A 13,071-nucleotide genomic window follows, 5' to 3' on the forward strand; every position below is an offset into this window, starting at 1 on the left:
ATCTGTGATGGGAATTATAGTAGCCCATGTCTTCACAAGAGTTTTGATGCAACAAAAGAGACAGAGAGACAAAGGAGAGAAAATTCACCCTGCACTGCTGTTTGTTACTCTCATTGTTCATACTTGGATGTTGAGCTAAGGCCCATGTTCTGAAACACTTCTGGCCACACCTTTTAACCATGTGCTGGTTAGTGGTGGTGGTTCTGCTGAACACTTCGCCATACGCTGTTTATCCAGTGTGGTCTCGAGTCCCTTAAGGCAAAGAGGTCCATCCCTGTCCTGTGCCAAACAATGGTGTATAGGTTCCCTTAGGGCAACAAAGTATTAAACAAATCTCTTTCTCACTCTCTCTTTCTCTCTCTTTGAGGAGGCTTTATTTAACTTACATATGTATACAAGGATAAATATTTAAGAAATGACATCATACTAACATACAGAATAATTGATTTGGAAGTAAAAACTGAATGGCAAAAAACATACATAAACTAGTAAATATTATTTGTAGTAAAATGTTAATGTAATATTATGTATGTCTGTTGTGTGGTGAAGAATGTATGGATGTATAATGTAGAAAGAAAAGGATACATATAAGTTTGTGTTTTGAAGGAGCAGAGAGTGATCTAGTGTATGAGAAAAAATGGAATGCTAAAGGCATGTGAGAGCAAATGGAATCTGAGAGAAAACGTGTGCTTGTACGCATATGTAGTCTAACTGTATGTACATACTACAACCTCCACTACATTCAGAAGTCTCTAATTAAAGTTATAGAGGTGTTCAAGGGTATTTTTGTGGTTCTAGTGACAGATTAACATGATTTCTAGATTACTAACAGGAGAAACGCTCCTGAGAATCCGACTAATCATCTTTGTGGCCTTTGAAAATAGTTGTGGTGAGAGAGCAGTGTTTTTAAGGGCATTTTTAAGGTTCCAGTGACAGATTAACAAGATTTCTACATTACTAACATGAGAAACTCTTGAGAACCCATCTAATCATCTCTGTGCACCTTGAAAATAATCATGGAGAGGGAGCAAAGGGTTTCAGAATACCAGCCTAACTCTTGCATTCCTCATGCACTCTACACAAACAGATAGACCAAACTTTGAACTGACTCCACTTCCTCCTCCACACAACACAGATGGAGCAGATTCTGAGCAACATAAAGGATGAGAATCTGCGCCTGTGTCTGTCCTTTGGGGTCGGGCTGCACCACGCCGGCCTGGTGGAGAAGGACAGGCGAGTGGTGGAGGAGCTCTTTGTCAACCAGAAGATACAGGTGAGTCACTGGGTTTTTTTTGTATGTGTCTTGTATCTGTGTGTTTGTTCTGATAATGTAGTCAGTGGGCTTTTTATTTGTTTTATGTGTGTGTTTTTGTGATAGGCAGTGGTTGTTTTTGTTTCTCTCTCTCTCTCTCTCTCTCTCTCTCTCTCTCTCTCTCTCTCTCTCTCTCTCTCTCTCTCTCTCTCTCTCTCTCTCTCTCTCTCTCTCTCTCTCTCTCTCTCTCTCTCTCTCTCTCTCTCTCTCTCTCATACCTAACTTAACTTAACCTACTAACCAAATCTAATGTAACCTAACGTAACCTAACCTAACCTAACCTGACCTCTAGAACCAATAGCCTTCACTTTAGCCAAACCTAATCTAACCAAATCTAATGTAACCTAACCTAACCTAACCAAACTTCCTCTAAAACCAAGAACTTTCACTTGAGCCAAATCTAACCTAACTTAACCTAATCTAACCTAACCTAACTTCCTCTAAAACCAATAACTTTCACTTAAGCCACACCTAACCTAAGCAAACCTAACTTCTTTGCACTATTGAATGTCTTGTCTCTGTGTTCCTGTCTCTCACCACCCATCACCTCACCTCACTCAGGTAAAACATTCTACCCTTTCCTTTATATCCTTTTATCTTTGTTTTCCTTTCCCTCTCACTCTTCATCACCTCACCCAGCCCTCCACTCACAGATAAAGTGTTTTCCCTTTTCCTTTTCCCCTTTCCTTCCCTCTCTCCCTCCCTCCACTGCCTGACCAGCCCTCCACACACAGATAATGTTCCGCTTTCCTTCCCTCTCTCCCTCCCTCCATCACTTGACCAGCCCTCCACACACAGATAATGTTTCCCCTCTCCTTCCCTCTCTCCCTTCCTCCACCGCCTGACTGTTCCTCCACCCACAGATCCTGATCACCACTGCCACACTGGCCTGGGGTGTCAACTTCCCAGCACACTTGGTGGTGGTGAAGGGGACGGAGTATTATGACGGCAAGACTCGGAGATATGTTGACTTCCCCATCACAGGTAAGGGGAGTGTAAAAGGAACACAATGGAATAACAAACTCCAGTGTATTTTTTTATTAATTTTTATTTTTTTATTTTTTTTATTTTTTATTATTATTATTTTAAATATAAAGGAACACAGTGGAAGAACAAACTCCTGTGTACTTTTTTTTAATGTATTTTTGTGTGTATATATATTATATGTTCATTATTTTTTTATTTTTTATTATTGATTTGTTTTTTATTCATTTATTTTCATTGTTATATAATTTTTTGTTCATTTTTATTTTTCTGCAGTTTTTTATATTTTGTAATTTTTTTGTTATTTATTTATATTATTATTATAATTTATTTATTTATTTATTTATTTTATTTATTTATTTAGTTAGTTATATTTTATTTTATTTATTTATCCTTATTTTATTTATTTATTTTATTTTATTTTATTTTATTTTATTTTATTTTATTTATTTATTTATTTATTTATTTTATTTTATTTTTTATATTTTTTTTTGTGTGTGTGTGTGTGTGCAATATTTCAGTTCTTAAATTTGTTATAGAGAGTAAATGTTTCAGTCAGTCACTCGTTCCAAGAAACAAGAAAAAGAGTATTATATGAAAATGCTTTGTTGATGGAAAAGAGCATTAAGGAAGGGACACTAAAGAATGACAACTAAAAAAAAAAACAGACTCAAGGAAAACAAACAATGACAACTAACAGAATCAAAGAAAAACTAAAAACAACTAAAAAAAAAGAACCACAAAGAAAACAAACAATGACAACTACACACACACACACACACACACACACACACACACACACACACACACACACACACACACACACACACACACACACACACACACACAGCAACTAATACAAACCTCAAAGAAAACAAAGAATGACACTCCCTAACACCCCCAACACACTAACACCCCCACCATCCCCACTCCCCACCATCCCCTCCCCCCCAGACGTGCTGCAGATGATGGGGCGGGCAGGGCGGCCTCAGTTCGACAACCAGGGTGTGGCGGTCATCTTGGTGCATGACCAGAAAAAACACTTCTATAAAAAGTTCCTGTATGAGCCGTTCCCTGTGGAGTCCAGGTGAGAGAGAGAGAGAGAGAGAGAGAGAGAGAGAGAGAGAGAGAGAGAGAGATTTTTGATGGATTGATTGTTTATTGGGGGCTAAGGGGTCCTGAGGTGCATGGGTTAGAGTCCTGGCCAAAATCTAAGTCCTTGGCTATGGGGTGCTGTCTTAGCCCTGATGCTTGAGGAAAATCAGATGTAGAGCAAAAAAAAAAAAAAAGAAAAAAAAATTATTGTCGGTTTTTAGAAGTACTCTTAAGGTTTAACACAGTACAGTAGTGCTCAGATCCTTGGGGCAACACTTCTTATATGCACCTTGATGAGAATTGGTTGTCATGGAACATTGTAACTGGTGAAGCATCTTCCAAATACATGATTTATTTGCACATTTCTAAAAGTAGATACAAAACAGTATTATTCTCAGAGAGAGAGTTGAACAAAGACAAAATGAATATACATAAGAGAGAAAAGGGAATAAAATTGAGATAATTCCACATAAAGAAATCAAATTAATTTCCCTTTTTCGTTCTTAGAGCAAGTGAATGTACTTAAAAGAGAAAAGTGAAGTAAAAATGAGATAACTATTCATAGACAAATCAAATTAACTATCTCTTCCTTCTTTCTTCTTCCTATCTTTTCCATCCTTCTTCCTTCCTTCCTTCTTCCTTCCTTCCTTCTTATCTTTCCCCATACCTCCCCAATCTCAACCCCCCACTCACCCCCCAGCCTGCAGGGAGTGTTGCCAGACCACCTGAACGCCGAGATTGTGGCGGGCACCATCACCACCAAGCAGGAGGCCCTCGACTATCTCACCTGGACCTACTTCTTCAGGAGGTTGCTGCAGGTGAGAGAGAGAGAGAGAGAGAGAGAGAGAGAGAGAGAGAGAGAGAGAGAGAGAGAGAGAGAGAGAGAGAGAGAGAGTGGAAGCCATATTTGGAAATGCTTTGGTCTCTCACCACCATTATTTTTAAAGGCCACAGAGATGATTAGCCAGGTTCTCAAGAGTGTTTCTCCTGTTCACACTGTAGAAGTCTTGTTAATCTGTCTCTGGAACTATAAAAACATCTTTATAAGTTTGTGTAACTTGCTAAAAAAAAGACCATATTCTGAAACACTTTGCTCTCTCACAACCAGTATTTTAGACCACAGAGATGACTAGCCAGGTTGTCAAGAGTGTTTCTCCTTTCAGTAATGTATAAGTCTTGTTAATCTGCCACTAGAACCATAAATACCACCCTTAAAAACCAGTGTAACTTCAACCATATACTACAATCTTTCTCATCTCTCCTACCTTTCCCTCAAGTCTTCCCTTACATCACACCCCTTCCTACCTTCCCCTTCATCTGCCTTCCCTTGTCAGTTTCCTCCCCTCTAAGGCACCCTAAAACACTCTTCTCTATTTCCCCTCTAAAACTCTTCCCTTCTATTACTTTTCTCTCTGTAAAACACCTTTCCTCTGTCTGCCTTCCCTTCCATCACACCCTTCCTCCCTCCCCCTTCATCTGGCTTCCCTTCCTTCACCTTCTTCTCTAAAGCACCATTCCTCTGTCTGTCCTCCTTTCCATCACACTCTCCCTACCTCCCCCTTCATCTGGCATCCCTTCCACCACCATCCCCCCTCTAAGACACTCTTACTTCTGCAGAATCCCTCTTACTATAGCCTGGAGCTGGAGGAGGAGGAGAGGCCAGACCAGGCTATCAATGCATTCCTCTCAGCCTCGGTGGACCGAGCCATCGCAGCTCTGGAGGAGGCCAGCTGTGTGGAGATTGGGGAGGTGAGTGCTTGTCATGTGGTAGTGGTGGTGGTGGTGGTGGAGGAGTAGTAGGAGGACAAGCAGGAAGAGGAGTACAGTAATGGTAGTAGCTGTAGTAGTAGTAAGAGGAGGAGGAGGAGGAGGAATAGTACAGTAATAGTAGTAGTGCTAGTAGTAGAAGGAAGAGGAGGAAGAGGAGGGAGAGGAGTACAGTAATAGTAGGAATAGTACAGTAACAATAGTAGTAGTAATGGTGATGGAGGTAAGTCAACACATTCTAGTGGAGGTTACTGGAGTTTTCAATGGCATTTTCATGAAATTAGAGACTTTACAACCTATAGTGGAAGTTATCAGGGCAAAATTCTACCCTTCTTCCTTCCCTTCATCTCCCTCTCTCCCCCCACAGGACGGCCGCTCCATAGAGGCCACACCGCTGGGCCGCATCTCCTCCTTCTATTACATCTCACACCAGACCATTGAGATTTTCCATGAGAAGCTGCAGGCAAACCTTTCCATCGAGGACCTTATGCAGCTGCTGACTGAGGTGAGTGTGTTGGCTACCCTGCTGTGCCCTTGTCCTGTCCCTCCCTGCTGACTGAAGTGTATGTGTTGGCTACCCTGCTATGCCCTTGTCCTATCCCTCCCTGCTAACTGAGGCGAGTGTGTTGGCTCCCCTGCTGTGCCCTTGTCCTGTCCCTCCCTGCTGACTGAGGTGAGTGTGTTGGCTCCCCTGCTGTGCTCTGGTCCTGTCCCTCCCTGCTGACTGAGGTGAGTGTGTTGGCTACCCTGCTGTGCCCTGGTCCTGTCCCTCCCTGCTGACTGAAGTGTATGTGTTGGCTACCCTGCTATGCCCTTGTCCTATCCCTCCCTGCTAACTGAGGTGAGTGTGTTGGCTACCCTGCTGTGCCCTTGTCCTGTCCCTCCCTGCTGACTGAGGTGGCTGTGTTGGTTACCCTGTCTTGTCTCTTCTTAGATTCTCTCTCTCTCTCTCTCTCTCTCTCTCTCTCTCTCTCTCTCTCTCTCTCTCTCTCTCTCTCTCTCTCTCTCTCTCTCTCTCTCTCTCTCTCTCTCTCTCTCTCTCTCTCTCTCTCTCTCTCTCTCTCTCTCTCTCTCTCTCTCTCTCTCTCTCTCTCTCTCTCTCTCTCTCTCTCTCTCTCTCTCTCTCTCTCTCTCTCTCTCTCTCTCTCTCTCTCTCTCTCTCTCTCTCTCTCTCTCTCTCTCTCTCTCTCTCTCTCTCTCTCTCTCTCTCTCTCTCTCTCTCTCTCTCTCTCTCTCTCTCTCTCTCTCTCTCTCTCTCTCTCTCTCTCCTACCTTGGTTTTGTCTTCCTCTTTCTCCTACATCTTTTCCATCTCTCCTCCTCCTCCTCCTCCTCCTCTTCCTCCTCCTCCTCCTTTCTGTTCCTTCTCTTTCTGGTCCTCTCTGTCCCTTCTCTTCCTAATACCTTCCACTTTTCATCCTAATAGTCTCCATTTTTAACTGTCTCTTCCACCTCTTCCTAATAATAATAATAACACTTGTCCTCCACCTAAACCTGTCCTCCCCTCTTTCTAATCCTCTCCACTCCTCTTCCTGTTGCTGTTTGACTTTCCTTTGTGTTCCTTTGTATTCATCACTATCCCCTTGTCTCTCTAGTGTTTTCTCCTCCTCCTCCTCCTCCTCCTCCTCCTCCTCCTCCTCCTCCTCCTCCTCCTCCTCCTCCTCCTACTCTCTACTCCTCCTCCTCCTCCTCCTCCTCCTCCTCCTCCTCCTCCTCCTCCTCCTCCTCCTCCTCCTCCTCCTCCTCCTCCTCCTCTTCCTCCTCTTCCTCCACCACCTCCACCACCACCACCACCACCACCACCACCTCCTCACCCTCTACTCCCCCTCCCCCTGCAGGCCAACGAGTACGCAGAGCTGCCGGTGCGTCACAACGAGGACATCCAGAACAGTGAGCTGGCCAAGTCATGCCCCTTGGAGGTGAACCAGTACACCTTCGACTCCTCCCACACCAAGGCCTTCCTCCTCCTGCAGGCGCACCTCTCCCGCCTCCCCCTCCCCTGCGTCGACTACCTCACTGACACCAAGTCCGTCCTCGATCAAGCTATTAGGATTTTGCAGGTGTGTGTGTGTGTGTGTGTGTGTGTGTGTGTGTGTGTGTGTGTGTGTGTGTGTGTGTTTACCTAGTCATATTTACCTAGTTGTAGTTTACAGGAGGGGAGTAATTTCATAGTATCCCGTCTCTATCTTGTTTGGTGTGTGTGTGTGTGTGTGTGTAGCTGTATTGTGTTCTCATGATCTTTCTGTCTTATTCTTTGTTTTATTTGCATCTCTTTATTTCTCTGTTTCTCCCCTTATTATTAGTTATATTATTATTATTATTATTATTATTATTATTATTATTATTATTATTATTATTATTATTATTATTATTATTATTATTATTCTCTCTCTCTCTCTCTCTCTCTCTCTCTCTCTCTCTCTCTCTCTCTCTCTCTCTCTCTCTCTCTCTCTCTCTCTCTCTCTCTCTCTCTCTCTCTCTCTCTCTCTCTCTCTCTCTCTCTCTCTCTCCACTACTACTACTTCCACACTCTGCCTCACCCTGCCATCACACCTCCTCCCCTCCCACACACTGCTTCACCCCCCCCCATCACACCACTCCACACTCTGTTTCACCCTGCCATCACACCTCCTCCACTCCCACACTCTGCCTCACCCTGCCATCACACTCTCCCATCATCTCATCACCCCCCCACTCCATCTTCACCCCCAGGCCATGCTAGACATCTGTGGGTGCGCTGGGTGGCTGGCAGCAGCTCTCCGAGTGCAGGTCATCATGCAGATGGTGACGCAGGCCAGGTGGCACACTGACACACCATTCCTCACTCTGCCTCACATCACGCACGACTCTCTGGACGCCTTCAGGTAAAGACATGTATTCTGAATTGCTTTGCTCTCTCTCTCTCTCTCTCTCCATGGCTGTTTTTAAGGCCACGTAGATGATTAGTTGTGTTCTCAAGTGTGTTTCTCTTGTTCATAATGTTATCAAAACCTAGAACCATAAAAACACCATTAAAAATGCTTTGCTCTCTTATCACAATTATTTTCAGAGGCCACAGAGATGATTATCCAGGTTCTCAATTATTTTTCCTGTTCATGATATAGAAACCTGTCACTAGAACTGTAAAAACATCCTTGAAAACCCATATCATTTCAACTAAAGCCCCTTGTAAGTAATGGAGGTGCAGCCAGAAGTGTTTAGTAATCTGAGTGACACCTTCATGGAGAGGGAAATATGAAGTATTCCACTGTAACTGACTGAAGAGAGCTTTTTTTCTTATGCTTCAGGTTATTAAAGAATTGTATGGGTTTGGAATTAGCTGTTTTACCTTTATGGAGAGGAATGTGTGGCATCTTCCACTGTAATGTACGGAAGTTTTTTTTTTTTCATCCTTTAGATTTATAAATAACTGTATGTTTGAAATTATCTGTTTTACTTTTTTTAACTTTAAATTTTAAAGATTTGTTTTTATTGTCAGTTTATTTATCTTATGTCTGGTAATCATGATTATTATGGAGACAAGATCTTAGAGCATTCAGTTGTTACTTTTTTTTCTTAAGAGGCTTTCTATCATTCATATATTTAAAGAATGTGATTTTTTAAATCATATGTGCTTTGAATCAGCCATTTTACCACCTCTCACTTTTTAAGAATCCTTTTCCACTGGTGCTTGACAGGGCAGAGAGTGTGAATGATGTGTGTGTGTGTGTGTGTGTGTGTGTGTGTGTGTGTGTGTGTGTGTGTGTGTGTGTGTGTCTGGGCTGCCCTGTGTGGGACTGCCTGCCTGGTATACAGATAGGTAGAAAATTTTTGTGTACTGTCACTTGATTTAAATAGTTATATTGTTGTTTACCATCACTTTATATAGATAAATAGATCAATTTATTTAAAGTTATATTTTGTTTACTATCACTTTATTTAAATAGTTATATTGTTGTTTGCTGTCATTTTATATAGATAGATCAGTTTATTTAAACAGCTGTATTTCTGCTTACCATCAATCACTTTATATAGAAGGTAGATAGATAGATCACTTTATATAAACAGTTATCCATTATTATATTATCACTGGTATATACTTTGGATAGATAGATCACTTTATGTAAACAGTTATCCATTATTAGTTATTGCTGGCCTGGTATATAGATAGACAGATAGATAGATCATTTTGCACAAACAGTTATCCATTATTAACTTATTGCTGACCTGATAGATAGATTAAACAGCCACTCATTCATCACCCCCTACCACTCCCCAACAGAAACTTCCCCACCCTGCCACAACTGATGGAGGCAGTGAGGGGGGACAAGTACGAGGTGGTGGCAGCTCCCCTGAGGGAGTACCTGGAGGAGGGGCAGGTGCAGGCCACTTACCGCACCCTGCAGCACCTCCCTCGCATGGCTGTCAGTGCTTGTGTGCGCGGACGTAATGGGGAGGTGCTGTCCAGTGCTAATGTGTGCTCTGGTGAGTGGGGGTGGTGGTGGTGGTAGTAGTAGTAGTAGTAGTAGTAGTAGTAGTAGTAGTAGTAGTAGTAGTAGTAGTAGTTGTTATAGTAGTAGTAGTAGTAGTAGTAGTAGTAGTAGCAGTAATCTATGGGAAGACTTATACATACATATCAGAGTAAATTAATGGATAAAGAAATATTGTTAATTATACTTCAGTCCTTCTCCCATAATGATAATGATAATAATAATAATAATAATAATAATAATAATAATAATAATAATAATAATAATTCATTCCTGAAAAGTAGTAGTAGTAAGTAGTACCAATGGGGAAACCTGTCATTACATGCAGCATTATTTTCTGTACTTAGTTCTTTCTTCTAACTTGTCGCAGGAGGAGGAAGGGGAGGAGTGGAGACTGGTGGAACAGAGGTGGAGGCGGGGCAGGAGTACACCCTGGCAGTCACCCTGGCACGGCTCAACAGGGTAGGCAGTGTATTGCCCTCTCACCCTAACACACACACACACACACACACACACACACACACACACACACACACACACACACACAGTAAATTCTAAGAGCATTTGTGAATTTAAGCTTTTCATTGATATGATTTTCCATTGTTAATACTGCAATTGTTAATACTCCTATCACACACATACACACACACACACACATACACACACACACAGATTATATCCTAAGAGTATTTTTAAGTTTAAGTCTTTCACTGCCTTGGTTCTCCTTTGCTAATATTGCAAGTACTGTAAAAATGTCTCCATGGTTACTGAAAGAACAAAGAATTTTCTTATCTAGGCCACAGAACTATTTAAGAGACCAGTACTCAAGTAAGTGTCTGAAAAGTGTTTCTATAAAGGAAAACATTGTCTAGCAGTGAACCAAGTGAATGACTGAGTCACAACCCCACCAGTGTGATCTTATTTCCCATTAATCACAACTAAGGTATTGCATGATTTGTAAGATATGAAGGAAAAGTACTCATGAATGAAATGTTAATCCTCCCCCCCCCCCCTCTCTCAGGCTCAAGATCTGCGAGTCCATGCCCACAAGTTCCCAAAGCCCAAGGATGAGGGTTGGTTCCTGGTGCTGGGTGAAGTGGAGGGTGGTGAGCTGGTGGCCCTGCGTCGTGTCCCTGCTGTGCGAGGCCGCACCACTCACCTCCTCTCCTTCAGGACTCCAGCAAACCCAGGCAAGATCACTCAGGCACACCTTATCTTGTAACATTGTCTCACTAGTTCTTCTCACTCAGTCCAGTCAGGCACACCTCATCTTGTAACACAGAGCCTCATCAGTTCATCTCATTCAGTCACTTCTCATCTCACACAACATTGAGTCTCACCAGTGTATCTCACTCAGTCCAGTCATCCCCACTTCATCTCACACAACATTGAGTCTCATCACTTCATCTCTCTTATTTCACCCAGGCAGGCACACATCTTATATTATCAAGTCTCATCTGTTCATCTCACCCGTCAATTAATCCATCTGGTTTCTTGCCTTACCTGTCTCTAAAACACACCTCACCTTTCAGTTCCTTATTCTGTCAGTTTGATCTAACCACACATCTCTTCTTTAGGATTCTGTGGCAGTTTAGGTTGTTCTGAGTCTATTAACATGGAGTTCCTGGAGTTCTCCAAACACACCTAACATCTACCTGCATCTTACATAACCTCACCTGAATTCCCTTACACACATCCTTCATCTAACACTACAAAAGTTCCTGTAACACCCCTGACATCTACCTGGATTTTATCTAGCCTCACCTGAATTTTCTTACACACACCCTCATATCACTAAACCATCAAACTACTTATCAGACCACACCTCTTAACCACACTTCCCTAGCCAGTCTGTCCAGATCTTTGACCTAATCTGACCTCCCCTCCACAGGCCCTGCAGTGCTGACCCTCTACCTGATGTCCGATGGTTACCTTGGCCTTGACCAGCAGTACGACATTCCCTTCAGGGTCATACCAGCCACGCAGCAGGAGGAGGAGGATGAGTGGCAGGAGGAGGAGGAGGAAGAGCTGGACCACGGGATTAATGATGGGTCTAGCAAGAAATGGTTACCCCCGGCACCAGGTAAGGCAGCTGTGGGTTTTTTAGGTGACCTGTCTTTCTGTATATTTATCCTGTGTTTATGTCAGTGGCCTGCTGTCTATTTGTATATTTAATCTTCCTCGCTTTCCATTTTTTTTTGGTTATGTCATCCATCTCTGTATGTACTATCTATCTATGTTTCATATCTCCCTTTCTGTTTTTAAAATTAACTCAGTCTATCTGTCATCCATCTCGCTCTCTCTCTATACATATGATGCACTGTCTATGCATTTCATATATCTTTTTATCCCTTTCTGTATTTTAAGTGAACTCTCTATTTATCTATTATCCATCTCTATACCTGTGATCCATCATCTATATATTTCATATATTTTCTTCCTTTCTGATATTTAGGTTATGTCTGTGTGTGTGTATATATATATATATATATATATATATATATATATATATATATATATATATATATATATATATATATATATATATATATATATTTTTATCATCCATTTATATGATCCTATGATCTACTGTCTATATATTTCATCTCTTTCCCCTCTGTTTTTAGACAACCTATATCTGTTATCCATCTCTGCAGCAATTTACTGTCTGTATATTTAATCTCTCCCTTTCCCCAGATATGCTCCCAGTGATGAAGTCTTGCTTTACTGACAAAAAGGAGGACAAAAAGAGAGAAGAGGAGCAGCAGGAAGAGGAGGAGGAGGAGGAAAGTGAGAGTCACACAGAATCCACCATCCCACAGCCTTCGCGGCATTTTGGGGGCCGGGAACAGAGGCCGAGGGGGGGACGGCGAAGGAATTACTGATAGGGTGATGGGAAAGTGAGGATGACGAGGGAGTGATGTATAATCCATGCATTCAAATCCAATAACTTTTTGTTATGTTGTAGTTGAGTAATCTATCAAGCATTCCTGAGTAGTTTTGTTGATTGTTTTTGCCATTGGGTCTTAATTTTGCAAGCACAAAAGATGGACCACATTCAAGCTCCAGTTACTGTCATCTCGTACTTCATTTATCCTTAACTATTAGTAATGTGTGATATTTGGGTACAGATGACAGTTCACTGGGACGTCTCCCTCAAATCCAGTGTAAATGTTGCAAATATAATGAAAGTGTATTATTTATTATCTGGGGACAATATTTTGGTACTTGATGTCATGTATGAGTGGGTTATATTGAGGTGTTGCTATTATATATAGTTTGCCTCCATGATGTTTAAGCCTTGTTTTAGTGGTCAGGATGGCAGGTAAGCAGCATGAAACACACACACACACACACACACACACACACACACACACACACACACACACACACACACACACACACACACACACACACACACTCACACACACTGCATTAATGACCT

The 13,071-nt window shown here is 42.0% G+C and overlaps 1 protein-coding gene across 1 annotated transcript in view; it reads left to right on the plus strand.

Moving 5' to 3' along the window:
• The window catches only part of LOC135092749 (activating signal cointegrator 1 complex subunit 3-like), a 38,565-nt gene extending 25,508 nt beyond the window's left edge, over positions 1 to 13,057 (plus strand). Inside the window, 13 exon segments of the mRNA XM_063991416.1 lie at positions 1,136 to 1,273; positions 2,176 to 2,296; positions 3,251 to 3,383; positions 4,092 to 4,209; positions 5,009 to 5,140; positions 5,526 to 5,663; positions 6,996 to 7,217; positions 7,870 to 8,021; positions 9,419 to 9,621; positions 9,997 to 10,088; positions 10,648 to 10,816; positions 11,518 to 11,709; positions 12,324 to 13,057. Coding sequence (XP_063847486.1) covers positions 1,136 to 1,273; positions 2,176 to 2,296; positions 3,251 to 3,383; positions 4,092 to 4,209; positions 5,009 to 5,140; positions 5,526 to 5,663; positions 6,996 to 7,217; positions 7,870 to 8,021; positions 9,419 to 9,621; positions 9,997 to 10,088; positions 10,648 to 10,816; positions 11,518 to 11,709; positions 12,324 to 12,511 — 1,998 coding nt within the window. The 3' untranslated portion in view covers positions 12,512 to 13,057.
• The last annotated feature ends 14 nt before the right edge of the window (positions 13,058 to 13,071 follow it).

This window comes from Scylla paramamosain, chromosome 40, assembly GCF_035594125.1.
Source record: "Scylla paramamosain isolate STU-SP2022 chromosome 40, ASM3559412v1, whole genome shotgun sequence".
In the NCBI taxonomy this organism is placed as follows: domain Eukaryota; kingdom Metazoa; phylum Arthropoda; class Malacostraca; order Decapoda; family Portunidae; genus Scylla; species Scylla paramamosain.